The 26,671-nt window shown below is 39.3% G+C and overlaps 1 protein-coding gene across 1 annotated transcript; it reads left to right on the top strand.

The window, feature by feature from the left end:
- Positions 1-8,796: 8,796 nt before the first annotated feature.
- On the top strand, positions 8,797-10,155 carry LOC138869346 (uncharacterized). Its single transcript, XM_070146959.1, has 2 exons — positions 8,797-8,884; positions 8,978-10,155. The coding sequence occupies exons 1-2, from the start codon at positions 8,797-8,799 to the stop codon at positions 10,153-10,155; spliced, it is 1,266 nt and encodes a 421-aa protein (XP_070003060.1).
- Positions 10,156-26,671: the final 16,516 nt, after the last annotated feature.

Genomic DNA, 26,671 nt, shown 5'->3' with positions numbered 1-26,671 from the left:
ACCGTCTTCCCCGTGGAAGTCTCTTTTATTTTCGTATTACTCATACGGTACCTTTAACTACCCCAACTCCTATCTAAATATTTCTCAAGGGTCACAATATCATATCTGCGAGACTGAATTCCCCATGTTGGGGTTCACTATGTTTATCTTGCACGATCTATTGATTTGTCGGTATCCTCTTGTCTAGCCATAACTAGTATCTTTTTTAATCAACTACTAACTGCCCGTTGGTCCATTTTTATATCTATATTCCGCGTCATTCCTCCTGGGTTATTTCCTTTGTCTTAACTTACCTCCTGCACTGGCTCCTTATTTATCAATAATATCCCGGGCAGGAACCCTTACTTCCTTTCCTTGACATCGTGCTTGCATAATGATCTAGAATCATAACATATCTATAGGATTTGAATAAGTGCAATCTTATCCCTTTCTCATTCTTATCGCATTCTTCCTTTATTATTCCATAGTTACTAGAATCACTTAATTCTGGCTTAATGCCACATCACTCCATAATTCCCCCTTTAGGGGAGTACTAAGAGCTAGTGCTACGATGATCTTCCTATAGATGTTTTATCTCTTCATCCTTGGAGTTCTTTCACTTCATCGATGACCCTTACTCGCCTTAAAGTAATCCTTCTATACCAAGGATAACAAAATTCCTTACTCATGAGGGTGACACTTAGTATAGCTGGCGCATACAGTCCCTTAAGCTTAACTTTGCTCACGTTGCTTCCTTTAGTGAAGCGTCTTCCTGAATGACCATTCTTTGAATTTCTCATGAATATTCTTCTGTTGTCCATTCTATTATTGCTGGAATGATATCTGAAATTTCTTTTGTTGTCTCAAGGCCTTTTCCTTCACTTGACTATAGGTTGTGTAATACTATCATCATTTTTTTGATTTCCCGTTGTCATCCATGTATCACATTTTACTTATAATGCTTCATTAAATCTCTTCTTATTTCCCTGCTAATATTTCTATCTATCACTTTATTCTAAAAACTTTAACAAGACATTCTTTTACTTTTAGCTTCCCTTCTTCCATCTATTGGCTCTTCGGGTTGCCTAACATTCTCTCTACTAAGGACGGGAGCCACACTAAGGTAATATTTATCCCTTCTAGGATTCCAGTGCCTATCTTTGTAGTATTCATATTTAGCTGTACTATTTTAGAGTGCACCATCTGGGTTTCTCATAAGGAGATCTATTAGAGTATTCGCAATATCCTTCGAAAATGTCAACTAATGCAAGCAATCCATTCACCAATTTGGCTTACCTAACCCCAACCGGATCCTGATATCCGTCCTCCTCTTATACTACTTCTATTAGCTTCCATATAGCATAAATGAGATGGATGTGGCCGATTGTACATACATCTGTCACTATTGAAAGCAACTCAAAATGTTTATATCTCCTTTCCTGAATGGTAAATAGTGATAATCTTTATTAATTGGGTACCTCGTACCATTCTTCATCTTGCTTCTTTTGCTTGTTGAAACTTGTATCTACCTTTCAATTCTGTTATTCCTTTTTACCGTAATAGTGGATAAGTATTCTTGCCTTAAAACTCCTTATCAAGAACATTACACTTTTTAGTACATGCATGGTTTGCTGAAGACCTCATATTTACTCATTATAAGCATGATGCAAAAATTGAGTTCCTCTGAATCAACACTTCCACAACTATATCTCTTACTGATCGTCTTTATGGATGTAGGCATCATTGTACTATGAATAAGATAGAGTTTAGGAAATTGAGTTCTTACAACTGAGCTCTACCACACGATCTAGAGTAAGAAGAAAGAGTGATAGTCCTAAATGCCCTGTAGCCTCCTTCTTATAAGTGTGGTGCACGACATACCTATAAACAAGACTCTACTAGACACGGCTTGTAGACTCCCTATGATGGAACTGCTTTAATACTACTTTTGTCACGACCTAAACCGATGGGCCACGACGGGCACCCAGTACCTTACTCAACCGAGTACCAACATAACGTATCTTTTCGTATCATACTATCATAAATAAGTGAGCCGGAGAGGCTTCTGTGAAATAGGTGGAATATAATGGGTTATACCAACTTATATATAAGACATATGGGCCTCTAAGACCAAAATAACCACTCATACATAGAACATAGAACGATAAGGCCATATAATCTTTTACGTACATGATATTTGTCTACAAGCCTCTAAGGATACATAATTATCATAAAGGTCGGGACAGAGCCCTGCCATACCAAACAATACACATCTAAATCATATTGACCAAACGAGCAACTCCGAAGAAAATGGAGCGTACCAACATCTTCCGCAGAGCTGATAGCCTACTTGGAGGGCTCTCGACCTGTCCATCAGGACTTGCAGGCATGAACGCAGCGTCCCCAGGAAAAAGGGACGTCAGTACGAATAATGTACTGAGTATGTAAAGCACATAAATAAGTACATAAAAGACATGGAAGAAATATAGACTAAATGACTCAACCTGTAAGTCTGAATAACTTTGTAAATTATGAAATAATTATGGTGTCATGCATATGCATATGAATGTCATGTCGTGCATAGGTACATGTTTCATAACATCATCAGGCCTCTGAGGGCATCCCATCATATCATCTCGGCCAATGTGGGAAAAATCATCAACGTATTCCAGCTGATCATGTGGTGGTGCGTATATATCGCCAGAACCTTTCCCATATCCCATATACATATGTATATGCGTATATAATGCCATCTGGTCATAGGTCAATGCACATGTATAAATGTATGAAATGCATATGAAATATGTTAATAAAATCTCTCGGTACATTATAAGACCATTATGTCTCTGATTAATACCATGAAATAAACTTTACCAACTTACGTATTTTTGAGACCCATGAACAGATGATAGAATAATATGACACATGGGGAATCAAGAATATAGACACCCCTAGTATTTCTATGAATAGAACCCTCCGTTCCAATTTTAACTAAAAATGATCCTTTGTTGTGTGCTTGCACCTTTCTGCTGTTGTTCTTGTCTATTCTTGATAAAGTTTTTTTCTAAGAAAATAATCTTCAAGGAGTTCAGTTAACTGGTACATATTTAGTTATTAATTCCCCTTCCATTTCTTATCAAATTCAAAGACCATCATATCTCACATGGAAAGTAAATACTACATAATAGTTTCTTAAGTTGCGTATTTTGCTTGTTTCATTTATATTATTTGGATCATGCCAAAAAGACAGAAGAGATAGCCTTAACATACCTGAGTCGATTTTCTTGAAAATCCCTCTAACACACATTAATCGCAATGAAATATGTAACGATGGATCAAAGTAGGGGGAAATCCGTATGATATTCTTGAGAAAGATTATACCGGGCTTCCTTAAAATCACAAAATAATACGTGATTGCAGCTCCGACCATTGCCAAATCATGTATGCAGTCTTTATGAAATATGAGGCTTATATCTTCTAACCTTAAGGGGTAAGTAAATATTAGCTTTCATGTGCTAAAGTGCATATATTATGCAAATCACGTTCAAGCCTTAAAGAGATTCTGACTCATGTTAAATGTACTAACAATGTGACACCTTTCTACATATTACATGAGTCATTTATGGGAATTGTTATTCATTTCATGAGCTTCCACCTGGTTCATCAAATCTTATCCACATTTTTAAATTAATTATCCACTAATCACTTGATTAATCTTGTTAATCTCCCATTAACCAATAATTAATCAATTACCCACATAACTAAGAATTATCTCAAATTACTTAAAATACTACCCACTTTTAACATACCTTATACACCTTACTATCATGGTCATGTGGTACCTTGTATGACACTAGTCCATAAGTACGGAGTATTATAGCTTGGATCGAATTTTATCCTCAAATTGTCAAACTTTGATGGAACTCATTTTCTTAGATTTGCTTACCTTCTCACCTTCACGAATTTACTTATCACTTGTTTGAAATAACATAATGTTTATAATCTCAAAATAATCTCATTCCCGAACTTACGTCGATTAATTTACGATGGAACTTTAAAATACCAAAATGCGGGATGTAACAAGATGCTTCTGTATTATTTGACCCTGGTTTCACCTATTCATATGTGTTGTCATATTTTGCTCATTATCTAGACATGTCCCGTGAGTCTCTAGTTTCATCTGTTCGTGTATCTACACCAGTGGACGATACTATTGTTGTGGATCGTGTATACCGATCGTGTGTAGTGACTATTGGGGGACTAGAGACTAGAGTGGATTTGTTGTTGCTTAGTATGGTTGACTTTGATGTGATATTGGTCATGGATTGGTTGTCTCCGTGTCATGCTATTCTGGACTGTCACACTAAGACGGTGACGTTAGCTATGCCGGGATTGCCACGGATTGAGTGGCGAGGTTCATTGGATTATGTTCCCAGTAGAGTGATTTTATTCTTGAAGGCCCAGCGAATGGTTGGGAGGTCGTTTTTCTTATTTGGCCTTTGTGAGGGATGTCAGTGTAGAGACTCCTACTATTGATTCAGTTCCAGTGGCGCGATATTTTCCGGGTGTGTTTCCTGCAAACCTGTTGGGCATGCCGCCGGACAGGGATATTGACTTCAATATTGATTTGGTGCCGTGCACTCAGCCCATTTCTATTCCACCGTATCGTATGGCACCGGTAAAGTTAAAGGAATTGAAGGAGCAACTTCAGGAACTCCTTGATAAAGGGTTTATTCGGCCTAGTGTATCACCTTGGGGTGCACCAGTTCTATTTGTTAAGAAGAAGGATGGTACCATGAGAATGTTCATTGATTACAGGCAATTGAACAAAGTCACCATCAAGAACAAGTATCCCTTGCCTCGTATTAATGATTTATTTGACCAGTTTCAGGGAGCGAGGGTGTTCTCCAAGATTGATTTGAAGTCAGGGTATCACCAGTTGAAGAATAGGACTGGGACATTCTTAAGACAGCTTTCAGGACCCGATATGGTCAATATGAGTTCCTTGTAATGTCTTTTGGGCTGACCAATTCCCCAGCAACATTCATGCATTTGATGAACAATGTGTTTCATCCTTATCTCGACTCATTCGTGATTGTATTCATTGATGATATCCTGGTATACTCTCGTAGCCAGGAGGAGCACGTCTAGCATTTGAGGGTTGTATTGCAACGGCCGAGGGAGGATAAGCTTTTTGCCAAGTTCTCCAAGTTTGAGTTTTGGCTCAGTTTGGTGGCATTCTTAGGGCACGTGGTGTCGAACGAGGGTATTCAGGTTGTTCCGAAGAAGATAGAGGAGGTTCAGAGTTGGCCCAGACCGTCCTTAGCCACAGAGATTAAGAATTTCTTGGTTTGGCTAGTTATTACCGTCGGTTCATTCAGGGTTTCTCGTCTATTGCATCGCCCTTAACCAAATTGACCCAAAAGGGTGCTCCTTTCAGGTGATCGGATGAGTGTTAGACGAGCTTTCGGAAGCTCAAGACAGCTTTGACCACATCTCCAGTATTAGTTTTGCCATCAGTTTCAGGCTCTTATACTATATATTGTGATCCTTCTCAGGCGGCATTGGGTGTGTTTTGATGCAGGAGGGTAGAGTGATTGCTTATGCTTCACGCTAGTTGAAGCCCCATGAGAAGAACTACCATGTTCATGATTTGGAGTTGGCTGCCATTGTTCACGCATTGAAGATTTTGAGGCATTATCTCTATGGTGTGTCTTGTGAGGTGTTTACTGATCATCGTAGCCTCCAGCACTTGTTCAAGCAGAATGATCTCAATTTGAGGCAACAGAGATGGTTGGAGCTGCTAAAGGACTATGATATCACCATTTTATACCATCCGAGAAAGGCCAATGTGGTGACCGATGCCTTGAGTAGGAAGGCAGTGAGTATGGGTAGTCTTGCATTCCTTCCTATTGGTGAGAGACCCCTTGCAGTTGATGTTCAGGCCTTGGCCAATCGGTTTGTGAGATTTGATATTTCAGAGCCTAGTCGGATCCTAGCTTGTGTGGTTTCTCAGTCTTCCTTATTCAATCGCATCAGAGAGCACCAGTATGATAATCCTTATTTGCTTGTCCTCAAGGACAGGGTTTAGCACGGTAATGCCATAGATGTGACTATTGGTGATGACAGGGTATTGAGGATGTAGGGCAAGATATGTGTGCCCAATGTGGATGGGCAACAGGAGTTGATTCTGGAGGAGGCCCATAGTTTGCGGTATTCCATCCATCCAGGTGCCGCGAAGATGTATCAGGATTTGAGACAGCACTATTGGTGGAGGAGAATGAAGAAAGATATAGTTGGGTTTGTAGCTCGGTGTCTCAACTGCCAGTAGGTGAAATATGAGCATCAGAGACCGGGTGGCTTGCTTCAGAAGATAGAGATTCCAGAGTGAAGTGGGAGCGGATCATTATGGATTTCATAGTTTGGCTCCCACACACTTCGAGGAAGTTCGATGCTATTTGGGTGATTGTGTATCGGCTGACCAAGTCCGCACACTTCATTCCTATGAGTACTACCTATTCTTCAGGGCGGTTGGCTGAGATTTACATCAGAAAGATTATTCGCCTTCATGGAGTGCCAGTTTCTATCATTTTAAACAGAGGCACGCAGTTTACATCGCAGTTTTGGAGGGCCGTGCAGCGAGAGTTGGGCACTCTGGTTGAGTTGAGCACAACATTTCACCCTCAGACATAGGGCTGGGCATAATTTGGTAAATACCGAATTACTGTACCGAAACCGAAAATTTCAATATTTGGTATACGGTATTTTAGTATTTGGTATGGTATTTGGTTTAAGTTTTAAAAAAAAATGGTATTAGGTATGGTATTTGGTATTTTAAAATAAAATACTGAAATACCGATGCCATACCGAAATATATATTATATTACACAAAACACATATTATCAATTATAACATAAACATAAAAAATTTAAAATTTTTCTTCTTTTTATTCTCAAAGTTCATCAATTAACTCTAAACAAGTAACAAGACATTTCTAATGATCAAATATTCTTTTATGTACAATTTTCTCTATTTGGGTCAATATTTGCTAGTTTTGGACAAACGTTTTGTTAACAAACATTTTCAGTTTTGTATTTTTGAATACTTTAGTTAAGAATATTAGAGTGTATAGCTCTATGCACTAGTTAGTATTCAAACCGAATAAACCGAAATTGAAAGAAGAAAAACCGAACCATACCGAATTTAATTAGGTACGGTATTGGTATAGGATTTTAAGAAACTGAATACCAAAAATACCGAACCAAAATGTCTAAATACTGTACTGTACTGACCGACGAACACCCTACTCAGACGTACGGATAGTCTGAGCGCACTATTTAGATATTGGAGGACATGTTACGCGCTTGTGTCATTGATTTTGGGGGTTCATGGGACCAGTTTCTGCCACTCGGAGTTTGCTTACAACAACAGTTATCGGTCGAGTATTCGGATGGCTCCGCATGAGGCTTTATATGTGAGGTGGTGTATATCTCCAGTGGGTTGGTTTGAGCCGGGTAAGGCTAGGCTTTTGGTTACAGACTTGGTTCAGGATGCATTGGACAAGGTGAAATTGATTCAGGAGCGGCTTCGCACGGCGTAGTCGAGACAAAAGAGTTATGCTGACAGAAAGGTCCGTGATGTGTCTTATATGGTTGGGGAGAAGGTTGATGGGTTTTCAATGTCTTGGCCTTATGCTTCTTATGTTTTGATGATATAACAAACTTGTCGTGAAGAACCAAATAGAGCACCTAGATATACATTTCACCTGGATATACATTTTATGTGAACTGGTCAAAGTCTGAAAAATCAGCAAATGGATGAATGACCATAGGGAGGAACACAACAGGGACCTGGTGACCTGGTCCCTTAGGATTCTCCGACACAAGCACAAGTCAGTGACTGTACACAATCAATATAAAAAGAAACACAACAAGGACCTGCTCCCTTAGGGCTCTCTGATAGAAGTACAAGTCAAGTGCATAGCTGGAACGTAGCAGAAGAAAGTGACCATCTAGCAGCTGTCATAGAAGAGGAACACAACTAGGACCTGGTCCGTTGGTGTGTCCTGACAGAAGTACAAAGTTCACTATCCAGCTGGAACGCAACTGCTCAGAAGTGGCTGTGCAGACAGTACAACCGTCACTTCTCATTGGGAAGAAGCGTACACCAAGAGTTAACACCACTATCCATTGTGTTATCTTTTGTGATAAAAAACCTGGTGCAAGACACACCATTCTTCGTGCATTCAGTGATATTCTCTCAAGAAACAAAAGTGTTTATCCAGCATTGAAGTCACTGGTGTGTCAAGAATAAGAAGACAACTCCACTAAGGATCAGTTTCTAAATGAGTTTATGTACATTCGTAGTTGAGTTGTAATCTTGTTATTTGGTCGTCATTGTAATTCCTAGTTTACTTTTTTAGAAGCGTTTTCTTAGGAACAAACCAAAATTTGTAAACTTCTAAGTTTATGTTGTGACTAGGATAGTCATAAGCTTAAATCCTTTGTAACTAGGATAGTTATAGAGTGGCTTGTGGTGGTTGCATCACAAGTTAGTTTGAAGTCTTTGCAATAGGGTTTTTGGAAAGTGGCTTGTAATAGGGAGATTGCAAGTTAGTAGTCTTGGTTTTTTGATCCCCTTGCATGGGATTTTTCCACGTAAAAAATCTCCTGCCTTCTTTACTTTCAGTCTTTACTGCATTCTATGCATTATCTCATAGAGGAACAGGTACTCTATAGTTTGGTGGACTCATATAAACTATCAATTGGTATTAGAGTAGGTCTCTCCTATCAGGCTAACACCTAGGAAGGATCCTCAATGGCTGCTCCACCAAACTTTGAAGAAGGACAATCAACCTATAGACCTCCCAGATTCAATGGTCAATACTATGGCTGGTGGAAGACCCGTATGCATGATTTTATGATGGCAGAAGATTCAGAGTTGTAGGACATCATTTGTGATGGTCCACATGTTCCCATGAAGAAGCTTGAATAAACAGGACCATTGGTGCCCAAAGGGAGAAGAGAGTACAACGACATTGACAGAAAAGTTGTAGAAAAGAACTATTGTGCCAAGAAAATCTTGATGTGTGGCATAGGACCTGATGAGTACAATAGAGTATCAACTTATGATATTGCCAAAGAAATATGGGAAGCATTACAAACCGCACACGAAGGAACCACTCAGGTCAAACAATCCAAGATCGACGTGCTCACCACTGAATATGAATTCTTCAGTATGAAGGATGATGAGTCCATACAATATATGCACACCAGATTCACCTCCATCATAAATGAGCTTCACTCACTTGGAGATGTCATTCCCAAAAATAAGCTTGTAAGGAAAATCCTTAGTGTTCTACCTGGATCTTGGGAAAGTAAGGTAAATTCCATCACTGAAGCTAAAGATCTACAGACTCTGACCATGGATGAGTTGATTGGTAATCTAAAGACATACGAGAATAAAAGAAAGAAAGACAGTGAAAGAAGAGAGCCTAAGAAGGAAAAGAACCCGGTGCTTAAGGCTGAAAGCAGTGATTCAAGTGATGAAGATAGTGACATGGCCTATCTTACTAAGAGATTCCCAAAGATGGTTCGAAGAAATGGTGGTATACCAATGTGGGGAAGTTCAAGTAAAACAAGGAATGACGATCTCTATCACAGATGTGGAAAGTCAGGGCATTTCATCAAAGACTGCCCACTCGCGAAACAAGAGCAATACAAGCAAAATCCTGATAAAGCGGGAAAAAGGAACCTTGTTCCAGATAAAAGATTCAATCGAAAAAGTGCTGCAAACAATATCATTAAGCAGGCTCTTACTGCTTGGGGAGACTCCTCGAGTGAATCCGAAAAGGAATCAGATGCAGAAAACAATTCCATGATGGCAGTGGAAACTGAAGCAACAAAGTATGATTTATTATTCGCGCTAATGGCTCAGTCAGATGAAGAAGAAGAAGATGAAGATGATGAGATAAACTTCAGGGATGTTCAGAAAAATCTGAAATCCTATCCTTCTAAGAAGCTAAGGTCTTTATCAAATGTCCTAATTGATGCCTATTATAGCCTTGTAAATGATAAGGAGATCCTGACCATAGAACTAGGAGAGGCCAAACAATTTAGAGATGATCTAGTGGTATGTGTTATGGATTTAAATGAGACCATAGCTAATCTTGAATAAGAAAAGGAAGCCTTGAATGAAAGAATAACTAGTGTGGAAAATGAGAGAGACGATCTGATGGTAATAGTTGTTAATCTAAAAGAACCAATAGAAGGCCTTAATAATAAGAAACACACCTTAGAAGAAAAAGTTTCATCTACTGAAGAGAAAATGGATGACCTATTAGTAATATGCACTGATCTAGAGGAAACCATTGAGGGACTCAATAGAGAACATATGAATGTAAGTCTTGGGAAAGGGAAGGAAGTAGCCAGTGAGACACACATAATGCTTGAAAAGGAGTTAACTAAAAGGCGTTAACTAATGTGAAAACCAGTCTTTGTAGTGAACTCGAGAGGAATCAGCAACTTCTAGCTGAATTAGAGAAAGTAAGAAATGATCTTGAGAAATATCTGAAGTGGACCTGATCCTCAGATGCTGTCACTGCCATGTATCTCAACAACAATGGGAACAAGCAGGGCATCGAGTTCCAAAGGGAGAAAACTCCCTATAACCCGCACAACAAGTATGTCACTGTACCTGACAACTGGCTATGTACTCACTATGGGAACAATGGGCATTTTAAAGAAAATTGCCAGGCTAGGGTTCAGTCTGCTCAGAAAAACAAAGTGTTTTATGATGGAGTGACAACTAAAAAAGGACCAGGTACCACTCGCAAAAAGTGGATGTTGCCTGGATGGACTAGGAAATCCCTCATTCATCCTTTTTATCATAACAAGGGACCCAAACTAGTTTGGGTTCCTAAATCTAACCCTTCATTTGCATGAGCAGGGAATAGTGAGAGGAAGCGGACTGCGATGTACTATGGACAGTGGATGCTTAAAGCACGCAGCTGAAAACATCATGAATCTCTTCTCACTGAAAGCCCTGCAGGAAGGGAATGTATCCTTAAGAAAGAAGTAAAAGGTATATTCTCAAGTGAATGAAAAGGTAGAAAGGTTCTTGTGGCACTCAAGTGGGAACGTGCACTATGTGAATGGCCTAAAAAGTGCAGTCACCAATCTGATAACTTGCTAAGAGGTCTCACTGAACAAAGGAAACAAGAGCTCCACTCCAACAAAGTATGAATCTCCACAAGCTGGTGGTATGAGATGAGTGAAGTCGCAACCATGGCATGAAGGATTGGTATATGCAAACTTCTCTCCTCCGAATAAATTAACTCAGCAGGACCTGGTTCGTGGTCTACCAAACTCAAGTGTCACTTGGACATGAGTTCACAAAATGAAGGAGGACGGGGAAGAAGGGATCACGCACAATTTCTTAACACTCAAGGACTCCATAGCAAAATGGTATTGCTGAAAGAAAGAACGGAACTGGAAAATGTTGCATGGACAATGCTCATCCTTTGTGGAATCATCAAGAAATTTTGGGCAAAAGCAGTAAATACTGATTACTACATGGAGAACAGGTGCCGGATCAGGTCCCTTCTGAATCAAAACCCACCATGAGCTGCCAAATAGAGGAAAATGGCATGTTCTCGATAACAGGAAGGATCAACTTGGGAAGCTCAATGCAAAAAGATGAGGAAAGGAATTCTTCTGGGGTACAATCCACAAAACAAGACCACAAAGTCTCCAACAAAGAGCACACTAAATGGTAGGAGGTGGTCATGGGGTATTTAACAAGACACTTTCCCTTGCCAAGAAAGAAATGGTGATGATCAATATTATGAACCAAACTTCTGTCTCAAATTGGAAAACCAAAGGCTCCCATCTGCGTGACAAGTCAATCTTTCTCTTTTATTCTAGAGTTGGATAAGCATACATTTTTTTTCTTTCCTTTCGTATCTCCACTCCAGAATAGAATCCAAAGTGTGAGTCCGTAGGAATCCTACTTGAAGGCTACCCACAAAAAGGTTTGAAATACCTTAGAGGAACTCAGGACCTGGTCCTGTGTTACCCCTCAGGTGACAGTGCTTTTAATCCTGTTAGTTATGATGATGTTAACTATGCAAGTTTTTTTTACGGAAAAGAGCACTTTTGGAACAGTTCACTTGTCATGATTCATGCCTCATCCTTTGGGAGACAATGAAGCAAAACTCAATGGCCTCATCAACAACTGAAGAAGAATTCCAAAAACAAGAGGATCAGGCACACTGAAGGGTGAGATCATCTTCTGATGGTCGAAATGAAAAAGGGATTGATCCGTGGAAAGTATTGTAGAACATAAGACCAAATTCCAGATATCTGCATCAAAGCCTCGAGTAGAGAATTCTGGATCAATCAAGGTGAAGTTGGGGTCACAAGAGTCTAATGAAGAACCTGATCCTCCATCAGTTAGCTATGCAAGACAACACCGGGTAAAGATTGCTAAAGTGTTTTCTGGACAAGCCTAACTCACATCAATAACGTTGTAGGTAAACACGCATGACGATCATAAAAGCTAAAGGTATAGTTATGAACTACGAGAGAGGAGCCGCTAAAACCTTTTTCAAAAAATTATTCAGGCATTAGGTTCCTGTACCTCAGGTTAGTAGTAATATGCTTAATTCTGCATGCCCTCTCAAAACAAAAAAAAATTGTTTTAACAAAATTAACTCATCTGTCACATCATCCAACTTTTCAACTTTTGGGTGTCATGTCTTGTCTTTCAAATCCTTTCATCCCCTCTGCACAATAACACTTCCCCACAAACCTACCACCATTTCCAGAACTATTTAGAACCTGTTTCGCTCTCCACTCATCATTAGCCCTTCTTCCAATAAAACTTCTTCCTCTCTCACGGCAAGTCATGAACCTTCATCTCCTTTGTACAGCTAGGATCTTCTTCTCATCTCTCTCTTTCTCTCTCTACTCATCTACCGAGTACTCATCTAATGGCGATCAAACAATCATCTCATTCTCCTACCATTAACACCACTCCCACTTCGTTATTTTCCTTAAAATCATCCCAGAGCGTCAATATTTTACGCCTTCTACCACCTTACCCACTCCTGGCTCCTCCTCCACTCCTACAGTTTTTCCATTTCTGATAAACCTTGTTTACCATCATTTTGAGAACACTATGTCTAGTTAATCCTATGCTCTCATCAAAGAACACATAGGAGGTTTTACTCCTCAAGTGTCAGAAGCCCCTGAGGATGATCCTGACCAGTATCTGAACTCCTCCATGTTGGACTTAGTGATTCTCAAGGAGTCACCAGAAAAGGAAGCAACTCATAACATCATGGCTATAACTGCTGAGAGTCTGATGAATGAAGGAGCATATCTCTCGTCTGAATACTAGGGGGAAAATGTTCCATTCCTAGGAATTGAAAAAGGGAAACTGTTAAGGAACCTGGTTCAATAAGGTCCATGAACTGTGATGGTGGTCTTTGGCAGCAGTGATTAAAAACTCAGAAAGTGTTGTGGGGTCGTACATTTGATCTAGCAATTTCGGAGATGGCAGGCATGAGACAAATTCTGGAGATTGTGGAATTTCAACAATGGGAACACTTGTTTGAATGGAGTATGCCTCTGGTGTACGAAGATTCAGTACAAACCTTTTATGCGTCTCTTTTCGCTGTCGAAGGGGATCACATTTGTGCACTCATAAATGGAGTAGACATTGTACTCGACGCTTCAACATTGGGAAAGGTTCTCAGAATTTCATGTGAAGGTATGTCCTCAGTTAAGGGTGTCTGTGGAGTAAACTTTCAGAGAGCTATCATGAAAGAACAAGCTATTCAATAGGGGGAACAGGTGCATAAAAAGGTATTGCTTCCTAAGTACCAGATTCTCTTTGAACCGGTCAATAAAGTGCTCTTACCCCGCTTTGAGAGGCACTCTATTGCTACAAAATCAGATATGGTCCTAATGGAAGTGCTTAATGAGTTTGTCCCAATCAATTTGCCAGCAATCATGATAGATCATATGCAGAAGGTGGCAAATTTTAAAGGTGGAAATCATGGGTTACCTTATGGCTTTCTCCTCACTTAGGTGTTCAGATTCTATAAGGTCCCCTTGGGGAATCCCAGAGTGGGCACACATAAGCAGATTTTCTCTAAGACTACTCTAGAAGAATGTGAATGTATAGAAAGAGTTGGTGGAAGCATCTCGACCATTTCTCAGTTGATCAACGCTTAAAATGTAGCTTCTGAGGAAATAAGAAGGCTGAGGGCTCGAAATGCCATACTGGAAACTCAACTCAGTTAAGCAGTTAAAGGACCTAATTTTGTTAATGAGGAAGTTGCACGACTAGCAAAGGAAAATGATATACTTCGGGCTCAATTACTTGAAGAACAAATGTCTGCAAATGCTCGACTGGACTTGGTACTCAAAACCATTGCCGTCTCTTCCTCCAAGCCTCATTCCTCTAGTGTCCCCTTGGATCCTCTTAGTGTCCAGCTATTTTTGCTCCAAAATCTTGTGGTTGCTGTTTTACTTTTGTTTGCTTTTTGTGTGATGGCATATTGAACTTAACTATTACTGCTCCTAACTTGCTCAGTCCAAAGTAAACATTAATAAAACAGATCCCCTTTCTTTGCCTGTACATTACCGATTTCCTCAGGCTTCTCTTTTCTATCATGTTGTGCGCATATATGTGGCATGAGCTAGCTGTGTTAGACTTCTTTATGCTTATTACCTATTCTTTTTAATGATGCCAAAAGGGGAGAAAATGTAAGGGGTAATAGCTTTGTGTAAAATATGCTTTGTGTATAAGTAAGGTAAAATCACAAAGGAGGGAGATCTGAGATTAAGGGGAACTTCGTGTAATTCTGGCATCTCATCTGGTTATTTCTACTCTAAACAAATACTATCTATGCCTAAGTTTGTCATCATCAAAAAGGGAGAAATTGATGGGTTTTCAATGTCTTGGCCTTATGCTTCTTATGTTTTGATGATCTAACAAACTTTTCGTAAAGAACAGCTAGAGCACCTGGATATACATTTCACTTGGATATACATTTCATGTGAACTGGTCAAAGTCTAAAAAATCAGCAAATGGATGAACGACCACATGAAGGAACACAACAAGGACCTGGTGACCTGGTCCCTTAGGATTCTCCAACACAAGCACAAGTCAGTGACTGTACGCAATCAATATAAAGAGAAACACAACAGGGACCTGCTCCCTTAGGGCTCTCTGACAGAAGTACAAGTCAAGTGCATAGCTGGAACGTAGCAGAAGAAAGTGACTATCTAGCAGCTGTCATAGAAGAGGAACACAACTAGGACCTGGTCCGTTGGTGTGTCCTGATAGAAGTACAAAGTCCACTATCCAATTGGAACGCAACTGCTTAAAAGTGGTTGTGCAGACAGTACAACCGTCACTTCTCATTGGAAAGAAGCGTACACCAAGAGTTGACACCACTATCCATTGTGTTATCTTTTGTGATAAAAAAACCTGGTGCAAGACACACCATTCTTCGTGCATTCAGTGATATTCTCTCAAGAAACAAAAGTGTTTATCCAGCATTGAAGTCACTGGTGTGTCAAGAATAAGAAGACAACTCCACTAAGGATCAATTTCTAAATGAGTTTATGTACATCCGTAGTTGAGTTGTAATCTTGTTATTCGTCATTGTAATTCCTAGTTTACTTTTTTAGAAGTGTTGTCTTAGGAATAAACCAAAATTTGTAAACTTCTAAGTTTATGTTGTGACTAGGGATAGTCATAAGCTTAAATCCTTTGTAACTAGGATAGTTATAGAGTGGCTTGCGGTGGTTACATCACAAGTTAGTTTGAAGTCTTTGCAATAGGGGTTTTAGAAAGTGGCTTGTAATAGGGAGATTGCAAGTTAGTAGAGTTAAAAGCCTACATGAGTAGGTCGTGGTTTTTTTATCCCTTTGTGTGGTATTTTTTCACGTAGAAAATCTCCTGCCTTCTTTACTTTCAGTCTTTACTACATTCTACGCATTATCTCATAGAGGACCAGGTACTCTATAGTTTGGTGGACTCATATAAACTATCAATTGGTATCATTGAAGGTTTCACCCATGAAGGGTGTTATAAGATTTGGAAAGAGGGGCAAGTTGAGCCCTCAATTTATTGGACCGTTTGAGGTGCTTCAGAGGATTGAGGAGGTGGCCTATGAGCTTGCCTTGCCACCTAGTCGAGTGTGCATCCAGTATTTCATGTTTCTATGCTGTGGAAATATATCCGCAATCCATCTCATGTTTTTGATTTCAGCACGATTCAATTAGATGGTGATTTGACTTATAATGTGGAGTCGATGGCTATTTTGGGCCATCAAGTTCGGAAGTTGAGTTCAAAGTATATAATTTCACTGAAGGTGTAGTGAAGAGGTAAGCCCGTGGAGGAGGCTACTTGGGAGACCGAGCGGGAGATGCGGAGCAGATACCCACACCTATTTGAGGCTCCAGGTATGTTTTAAGACCCATTCGAGGGCGAACGTTTGTTTAAGAGGGGGAGGATGTAACGATCTGGCCGGTAATTTCAAGAGTCGTAGCCCCATTTCTCCATTTTCTGCTTCATTTGTGTTCTTTTGTATTATGTCTTACCGTATCAGTTGATTCGGGTTTAGAATGATTTTGGAGTGAATTGAGACACTTAGTCTCTTAGGAGAAGGTTTAAGTTGGAAAAGTTGATTGGATGTTGACTTATGTGTAAATGACCCCGGATTTGAATTTTGATGGTTCTGTTAGCTTCATTAGGTGATTTTGGACTTAGGAGGGCGTCCAAAATATGATTTGGAGGCCCGTGGTAGAATTAGGCTTGAATTGACGAAAGTTAGAATTTTGGCGATTTTGGCCGGCTATGGAAATTTTGATATCGGGGTCGGATTGGATTTTTGGAAGTTAGAGTAGGTTCATGGTGTCATTTCCAACTTGTGTGCAAAATTGAGGTCATTCGGATGTGGTTTGGTAGGTTTCGGAATCGTTTGTGGAATTTGGAAGTTTAAAAATTCTTAGGCTTGAATCCGAGTGTTATTGGGTGATTTGATGTTGTTTTGGGTGATTCGAAGGTTTGACTAAGTTCGTATGGGGTTATATGTCCTGTTGGTATGTTTGGTTGTGGTCCCGAGGGCCTCGGGGTGATTTCGGGTAGTTATTAGAGAGTTTGGAGATGGAAAAATGTAGCTGAAGCTGCTGTTACTCGTGTTTCACCACCTGCAGAGTGAAAACCGCAGGTGCGAGGTAGCCAAAGTGGGTTAAGAGGCGTATATGCACAGTTGGATCGCAGGTGTGGCTTGGTCCCCGCATCTACGATGGCCACAGATGCGGTCAAGTGATCGTAGGAGCGGAGCTAGCCTTTTTAATGAATCTCCGCAGAAACGGAGCTCTGCTTGCAAATGCGGTTCGTAGGTGCAGACGCAGATGCGGTTTAGCTGGGCAGAAAACCCCAACTCGAGGTTCTATTCTCCATTTTCAATTTTGGACTTGAGGAACTCGGGAGAGAGGCGATTTTTTGAAGGATTTCAAGGAGCAATTTTGGGGTAAGTGATTCTAACCCACAATGGTATAAATTTTGTGAATCCATGGATTTATTCATCATCAAATTAGAGATTTGAGCTAGAAATTTGGGGATTTAGGGCTTGATAATTGGATAGTAGATTTTGGGGATTTGAGTGACCAAATGAGGTCAGCTTTTGATAAATTTGGTATGGTTAGACTCGTGAGTAAATGGGCTTTCGAGTATTGCGACTTTTGTCGGCTTTTAAGACATGGGCCTGGGGGCCAGGTTTGAGCTGATTTTGGGTGTTGGCTATAATTTGGTATTTTTCTTGTGGAATTGATTCCTTTAGCCTATATTGATCGTATTGTATTGCTTGTGGCTAGATTCAGGACGTTTGGAGGCCGATTTGAGAGGCAAAGGTGTCGTGGAGTAGGATTTTTGCTTGGTTTGAGGTAAGTAACTTTTCCAAACTTAGTTCTGAGGGTTCAAAACCTCGAACTACGTGTCATATGATTAGTATTGAGGTGACACACATGCCAAGTGACGGGCGTGCGAGTGTGCACCATGAGAATTGTAACCTAGGTGATTCCATGGCACCGTTTAGTGACTCTATCCTGTCGATATCCATGTTTTCTTCATGTGATAAAGTAGTCGAGCTGTAAATCGTGCTAGATATCATGTTTAGGCTTTGTGCCAGTATTATTGGACCCTTAGCGGTCATTTTTTGTTATCGTCTCACTAGTTTTCTTTTAATATTCCATACTCAGTCATGATCATACAATTTTATATCATATCTCAATCTCAATTATTTATTGATTCATTATATCATTGTTCCGGATTGTTTTCATGACATTGTGAGCCCATGGTGAGACTGGAGAGGTTGATAATTGAGTGAGGCCGAGAGCCCGGTTTTGAGTGACAGTTATGGGATTGGGTTGCACGCCGCAATAATTTTATTGATGATTATGATAGCGCTTGGGTTGTAGGAGCCCCTCCGGAGTCTGTAACACACCCCAGTGAGCGCAGATGATATTATTGAGGGATGGATTTCCCTGGATATGGATTTGTTCGAAGTACTTGATACTTGGAAATGGATTTCCCTAGGCTGGATGGCCATATATAATACCGAGTGGTTGAGCACTTGAGAGTGGAAGTATATGGTGAATTTCATACATTCTGTGCATTGGCATGTGGAGATTTGCCGAGTTGTATACCTTACATTGTTCAGATCTGTATTTACTTTACTGCTTTGAGCTGTATATTTGACTTGAAAGCATGCATATGTTTATGCTCATTTACTTCTGTTTTACCTATTGAGGTTAAGTCCGTCACTACCTTTCAGTCCAATGTTTGGACTTGTTACTTACTGAGTTGATGTACTCACGTTACTCCCTGCACCTCGTGTGCAGATCCAGGCGATACCCGTCATAGCGGCGGTTGCTGATCCAGGTTCCAGAGTTTGGAGATTATCAAGGTAGCTGCATGGCATTCGCGGGCCTTGAACCTCCTTCTTTATCTCTACCATACTTTCAGTTTATATCTCCAGATGTAGTAATAGACTGTATTTACTGATCTAGACGCTCATGTACTCAGTGACACCCTGGTTTTTGGGCTGGATTGTATCACTTTGGAATTTTTCTAATGTTTCAAATAGTTTTCTTTTATGTTAAATGCTTCCGTTAATGTTTTCAAACTTATTGCTGTTGTGTTAGTTTTGTTGAGTGAGGCTGGCCTAGTTCCACGATAGGCGCCATCACGATGGTTGAGTTTGGGCCATGACAATCGAGAATATCCGTCCCAATATCAATCCTTACTCTTATAATCAAATTCAGATTTCCAAGAGGCTAGGCCATGACAAGCCTAAAAATACGGATCATAAAAGTCTTTCATCAACCAATCGTCTTCATTAATAACCTTACTTCCGTATATTTCATCCGCAGATGTCATGCTGTGAGAACTAGAAACACACTAAGAGAAAAATTAAATAGTTATAAAAGTAAAAATATTTACCAAAAAAAATTTGTAAAGATAAAAATAAAAGTCTAACTTAGAAAATAACTAATTCTAAGTCTGGAGCAACAGCGCCAAACAAGTATACATGGTCATCAAGCAATAAAGTGATAAGATAGAGTATCGAACCCACGATGACTTGCTATCAAATATTAAATAAATAAGACTACCCTAATTATCTAAACAAGAATTAACCCTAGAAGTATGTGACTTTAGACTAATTGAAATAAAGAAAAACAAATAGTGAACTCTAAACAAAAAATATATTTTTATGTTATCAATGCAATGAAAACGACCTAGGATCATGTGTTATCTAACAATCCTATTATAGTCTTCAAGTAAATTGACTAGTTAATTTATCTAGTTTGTTGGTTGATGGAGTTAATATTGCTCATAAGAATCTATCGAGTTACGGTTAGGGTTAGATCTACGGATTTTGGGATGTTTTGGGGGATTTTGAGTGGGGTAGGCAGAAAGAGGAAGACGAGGAGAAGAGACGATGAAATTTTAGGGGTGATTGGAGGTGCGCCGCCGCCGCGAGGCGATTTCCATCCAGCGGTGCTAGGGTTCAGGTGGAGCTGGCGGAACGGAGAAGGGAGAGGAGAGGGTGAAGAGAAAAGGGAGGAAATGTGGCGAAATTTTGGCCTCTCTAGGTCTTAAATACCTAGAGGAGAGATCAAATGATGGTCGTTGGATGAGGGAGAGATGAAGGTCTGGGATTTGATCTTGCTTCATTTATCAAAACGATGTTGTTTTGAGCGTCTCTCAGACCACATGGCCTGCATCGGGTCTTGGGCTCACATTTGTGGGCTAGTTTTGACCCAATTCGGCTAAATAAATCATCAACCCAATCCCTTAACCCTTTATCAAACTATTTAACAATAATCTAATTCAAAAACATATAAATACACACATAATAATTATTTAAAATATAATGTAAAAGAAAAAATAAAAATTTGGCATTTACAGATTACATCATAATCAACCATTATCTTCCCATATTACTTTAATCCATCAGCGAAATCCCATGAGCACAACAACTTCTTTGACTACTTCGATGATTATTTCTTCGCCAATATTTCTACATTATTCATTAACACCCAAATAAGCATAAAATTTAATTATTTAATTAAGTTGGGCATATTTAACATATTAAATATAACCAAAAAGCGATAAAAATATGAGTAAATTAATATCGAAATATATGAAAATATGCCCAACATCACACAACTAACAATTAGTCGTTTAGTTTTTTTCAGAGAAGTTGAACAATGGTTATCTTAAAAACAAAAAGTACGTGTTGGCAGCATCTTAACCAGTGTTATAACGAGGCTCTGATGAATATATTAAGTCTAACCTCTGTTACACTATGTTAATTGTATTCCTTCGTCCCATCTTTAATTTCACGAAAACGATATTGTTCCACAAGAGAAAAAAGTGTACGGATAAAGTTGTCAATATCAAGTTGGTAGACAGTGTCATGACTCATGAGTGACGAGTGGCTTCCTAAAATTGACTGATGAGGTCCGTGCTTTTGTCTTTTTTAATCCGTCAAAGAGATTGTCTTAAAGCTAAATGGAGGAAATGACGAAGGGAGAGCCTCCTAAAGTGAATATCCATCCTAAAGAGTTGGGTCCTTTTTTGGTACTTCAGTTGAGATGCATGGAACGAACGTAGATAGGGAAGAAATTCAATTAATAAGAGTCCAAAACCAAAATGTGGTTCTTTTGGACTCAAATTACACAAATAGATGGTAAAAAAAAGTTACATTTTTATATATAGCGCCACAATATCTGGCGCTATACATTAACAATAACGACACCGTTAATGTATAGCGTCAAGTATTGTGGTGCTAGTAAAATCTGACACGCCCAAGTATAGCGCCACAATACATGGCGCTATACATACATCATTAATGTATAGCGCCAGGTATTGTGGCGCTATACATACATTTTTTAAACCCTCCGTCTTCTTCGTCGATTCATCCTCTATTATTTTAACCTTCCCCTCTCTTCTTGGTCCCCACCCCATACCCGCTTCTGCCCTCATTTTAAAAAAAAAAAAAAAATTTGGGCCCCCCCGAGACATAAAACTTGAAGAACGTAGGTCCCACATTCGAGGAGAGCTTCGTGTTATTGTTGATTCACACTTCCGGAGTCAAAATTTCAATCCTTTTGCTTTCCGAAAATTCTAAATCGAGGTATTTCGATTTATTTTAAGTTGAAACATTTATAATAATGCATATTATTTGATTTGTATGTGTTCTATTTCGGTTTGTGTTTTTTTTCGAAACTAGCATGTTAAATTTATCCGGATTTAATATTAGTGTTTTCTAAAAAAATATAAATTTGTAAAATAAATTTGTCTGTTAATATCCTGATTTATATATATGTGTTTTCACCGTGTTGTGTTTTATTTGCAATTAAATTTATTTGTTGTTTATGGTTAGTTTAGATTTTTTTTAGCGTAGTAAAATCTAGACCTTTTTAGCGTAGTAAAACGTAGACCCTTTTAGCATAGTAAAATTTAGAGCCTTGTAGCATAGTAATGTGTAGTATTTTAGCTTAGAATTCTTTTTGTTTAAGTATCTTATACTGGTTGTTGAAAATGCAAATTTTGTACAATTAAGTTAATAATTGTATAAAAACCCATATATATATATATATATATATATATATATATATATATGTACAATTAAGTTATTAAAAAATATAAATTTAAATTATAATAAAAATACATAATTATTAATGATAGTTTGGTGTCACTGGTCCTCAAACTATCGAGCCCCGAACCTATACATATATATATATAATTTGTACAATTAAGTTATTAAAAAATATGAATTTAAATTTATAATAAAAACACATAATTATTAACGATAGTTTGGTGTCACTGGTCCTCAAAATATCGAGCCCTGAACCCATATAGATATATATATATATATATATATATAATTTGTACAATTAAGTTATTAAAATATATGAATTTAAATTATAATAAAAACACATAATTATTAATGATAGTTTGGTGTCATAGTCCTCAAAATATCGAGCCCTGAACCCATATATATATATATATATATATATATATATATATATATGAATTTACAGTTGACGACATGGACGCGACTATACATCCCGGCCCTCGGACGTTGGATCTATTAGCCCTACAGCCCCAACATAGAACCGAGTATATATGGGACGGACAGTTGCTTACTCAGACTTTCCGGGCTAGGAGAGTGGATCTATTGTGGGAGTTTTTGAGTCCTCCCCGCGTTCTACATCCCCGCGTGGTCCATTACCTGGAGGAGATGAGATTATATAGGATTATTAGGATTGGCCGGATACAACTCGACTATGCTTTGATCACGACCTTGATTGAGCGGTGGCGATCGGAGACGCACACTTTCTATTTGCCCATCGGCGAGGCCACCATCACACTCTAGGACGCTGAGATTTTATATGGCCTGTCCACTGATGGCTTGCCAGTCTTACTGCTTGCGACCATGAGATATTATTCGCGGTAGGCATATTGGGATATGCTGCACATGCTCACGGGTTTTATGCCGGAGGACGAGGCGGTAGCGTCTGGGTCCAATCGTATACAGTTGGTGCCCATTAGAGACCACCTGGTGCAGATCCACCATACTATCACCGACGAGTCAGCGGAGGTGGATGTACATCGAGATACGAGGTTGTTGTTGCTCCTTCTATTTGGGGGGGTCTTGTTCCCAAACACTTCGGGGAACCTAGTGAGCCTCCGTTTTCTGCATCATATTGCCCGGTTCGAGGATACAACCATCTACAGCTGGGGTGGTGCTGTCATCTCATATCTGTACAGACAGATGTGCCGGGCTTGCATCGGCACACAGAGAGACGTTGGTGGCTTTCTGCCGCTTCTACAGGTGACAACATATTCAAATAATATGTCCATTAGTTACAATTCTACCTAGTTATAGTTAATCTTATACTTTACGTCAACTTTGTATGTTAGGTTTGGGTCTGGGAGCGATTTCTGCAGTTTCAGCCACCTCTACCACAGCTACCGGCTAATGTAGAAATTCTGCAACTCCCTCTAGCCTGTAGGTGGGTTATGCGTCGTACTCTTGCACGAGAGTATGATGCCCATCATAATCTCCCCCTCTGCAGGGATCTGTTGGATTTGCTGGAGGACGCACAGGTGAATATCTAACTAAACTTACTTGTTATAGATTAACTTAGTGTTGTGCATACTAACGGTTTGTGTTCTTATTTGATAGTTCATCTGGATGCCGTACAACGATGAGATGATAGGTACCCTGCCAGTGTATTGCACATTCGGCCAACATATTTGGAGGGCTTCTGTCCCACTCATATGCCTTGATATTGTCGAGCACTATGCCTCCGAGCGGGTATTTCATTAGTTTGGCCTGCCGCAACCTATATCGACTCCGCCTGCATGGCATGCTTTACATTATGAGAGGGATGATCGGTCCAGGGCGGACGACACATTTATGGCATGGCTTAACAAGCAGTTGGGTATTTGGGATAGGCGAGGGGACTTGACCCCACCTCCGCAGCACTTTTCTATTCAACGTTATATGGCATGGTGCCGCACTGTTTCTCGACTTTTTATCGGGAACCAAGTTCATCAGGCACACGGTCGGTATGTCCCATATGTCGGGAGATACGAGGCTCTGGTATGTTTTCTGTCATTATTAGTTATATACCTGTAGTTTAGTGCCAAATATGTAGTTTATATTTTTTACTTTGTGCAGGCGATTGGATTGCATACCGTCTATCATATAAGGCAGCAGATGCAGAGTTATGTCCACGATCCTGTGGCCATGCAGGAGGTTAGTCAACGATTCATGGATGTGGCTACCCAGACACTGCACCGAGCCCGATCGGATGAACGTTTGGCACACAAGGCGGATTATATGGACCCAGTGCAGTACCATCGAGGTCGTGGTATCCCACGAGCTGGTGGTGCCGGACGACGTGGTCGTGGGCGGAGAGGAGGTGGTCCCCAGCAAGGGGGCGGTGAGGCTCCTGTTGATGATGTTGCTGCTGATATGGCAGGTGGCACTATATGCTTTTGAATTAAGTTAGCACTATAACCATTGTTCAACTTCTCTGAAAAAAAACTAAACTACTAATTGTTAGTTGTGTGATGTTGGGCATATTTTCATATATTTTGATATTAATTTACTCATATTTTTATCGCTTTTTGGTTATATTTAATATGTTAAATATGCCCAACTTAATTAAATAATTAAGTTTTATGCTTATTTCGGTGTTAATGAATAATGTAGAAACATTGGCGAAGAAATAATCATCGAAGTAGTCAAAGAAGTTGTTGTGCTCATGGGATTTCGCTAATGGATTAAAGTAATATGGGAAGATAATGGGTGATTATGATGTAATCTGTAAATGCCTAATTTTTATTTTTTCTTTTACATTATATTTTAAATAATTATTATTTGTGTATTTATATGTTTTTGAATTAGATTATTGTTAAATAGTTTGATAAAGGGTAAGGGATTGGGTTGATGATTTATTTAGCCGAATTGGATCAAAACTAGCCCACAAATACGAGCCCAGGACCCGATCCAGGCTATGTGGTCTGAGAGATGCTCAAAACAACGTCGTTTTTGATAAATGAAGCAAGATCAAATCCCAGACCTTCATCTCTCCCTCATCCAACGACCATCATTTGATCTCTCCTATAGGTATTTAAGACCTAGAGAGGCCAAAATTTCGCCCCATTTCCTCCCTTTTCTTTTCACCCTCTCCTCTCCCTTCTCCGTTCCGCCAGCTCCACCTGAACCCTAGCACTGCCGGCCGAAAATCGCCTCGCGGCGGCGGCGCACCTCCAATCACCCCTAAAATTTCACCCTCTCTTCTCCTCGTCTTCCTCTTTCTGCCTACCCCACTCAAAATCCCCCAAAACATCCCAAAATCCGTAGATCTAACCCTACCGTAACTCGATAGATTCTTATGAGCAATATTAACCCCATCAACCAACAAACCAGATAAATTACCTAGTCAATTTACTTGAAGACTATAATAGGATTGTTAGATAACATATGATCCTAGGTCGTTTTCATTGCATTGATAACATAAAAATATATTTTTTGTTTAGAGTTCACTATTTGTTTTTCTTTATTTCAATTAGTCTAAAGTCACATACTTCTACGGTTAATTCTTGTTTAGATAATTAGGGTAGTCTAATTTATTTAATATTTGATAGCAAGTCATCGTGATTTCGATACTCTATCTTATCACTTTATTGCTTGATGACCATGTATACTTGTTTGGCGCTGTTGCTCCAGACTTAGAATTAGTTGTTTTCTAAGTTAGACTTTTATTTTTATCTTTACAAATTATTTTTTGGTAAATATATTTATTTTTATAACTATTTAATTTTTCTCTTAGTGTGTTTCTAGTTCTCACAGCATGACATCTGGGGATGAAATATGCGGAAGTAAGGTTATTAATGAAGACGATTGGTTGATGAAAGACTTTTATGATCCTTATTTTTAGGCTTGTCATGGCCTAGCCTCTTGGAAGTAAGTTGTCACGGAAGTAAGTTGGCACTATATGCTTTTGAATTATTGAATTCAGGAATTGTTGGTGGGGCCAGGAAAAAGGAGTATAGCGCCACAATACCTGACACTATATATAAAATTTATGTATAGCGCCAGGTATTGTGGCGCTATACCTGGGCGTGTCAGATTTTACAGTATATCGCCACAATACCTGGCGATATACATTAATGGTGCCGTTACTGTTAATGTATAGCGCCAGGTATTGTGGCGCTATATATAAAAATATAATATTTTTTCCCACCTATTTATGTATTTTGAGTCCAAAAGAACCATAATTGGGTTCCGGACTCAATTAATAACACAACAAAAAGGGGGAAGGGAATCTCTAGCAACTTTTGTTGACACTTCTTTCTTGGAAAGTGTACTTTGAATTGGCCTAGAAGTACTTGTAAAACATGACTAATTCCCACTGATTTCATATATTATGTCACCAAAAGCCTCCTATGCTCATTTTTTTCCTTTGTACGCACGGTGAATTTATTTTTCTATGTTTTATTACATCAAGAATCTATTGTACCTTCTTTCAAGTAATTTTTACTCACTTCGGAGACGAGTTCGGAACCAAAATATTATCTTTTT

This window comes from Nicotiana sylvestris, chromosome 5 (assembly GCF_000393655.2).
Source record: "Nicotiana sylvestris chromosome 5, ASM39365v2, whole genome shotgun sequence".
NCBI lineage: Eukaryota > Viridiplantae > Streptophyta > Magnoliopsida > Solanales > Solanaceae > Nicotiana > Nicotiana sylvestris.
Note: the sequence above shows the minus strand (reverse complement) of the source record. Positions and strands in the feature narration are given on the sequence as shown.

What these genes read in the sequence shown, in the direction of transcription:
- LOC138869346 (XM_070146959.1), top strand. Translation starts at nt 8,797, where the DNA reads ATGGCTGCTCCACCAAACTTTGAAGAAGGACAATCAACCTATAGACCT. An exon ending in CTATGGCTGGTGGAAGACCC is followed by an intron (nt 8,885 to 8,977) that starts GTATGCATGATT and finishes TTGAATAAACAG; the next exon opens with GACCATTGGTGCCCAAAGGG.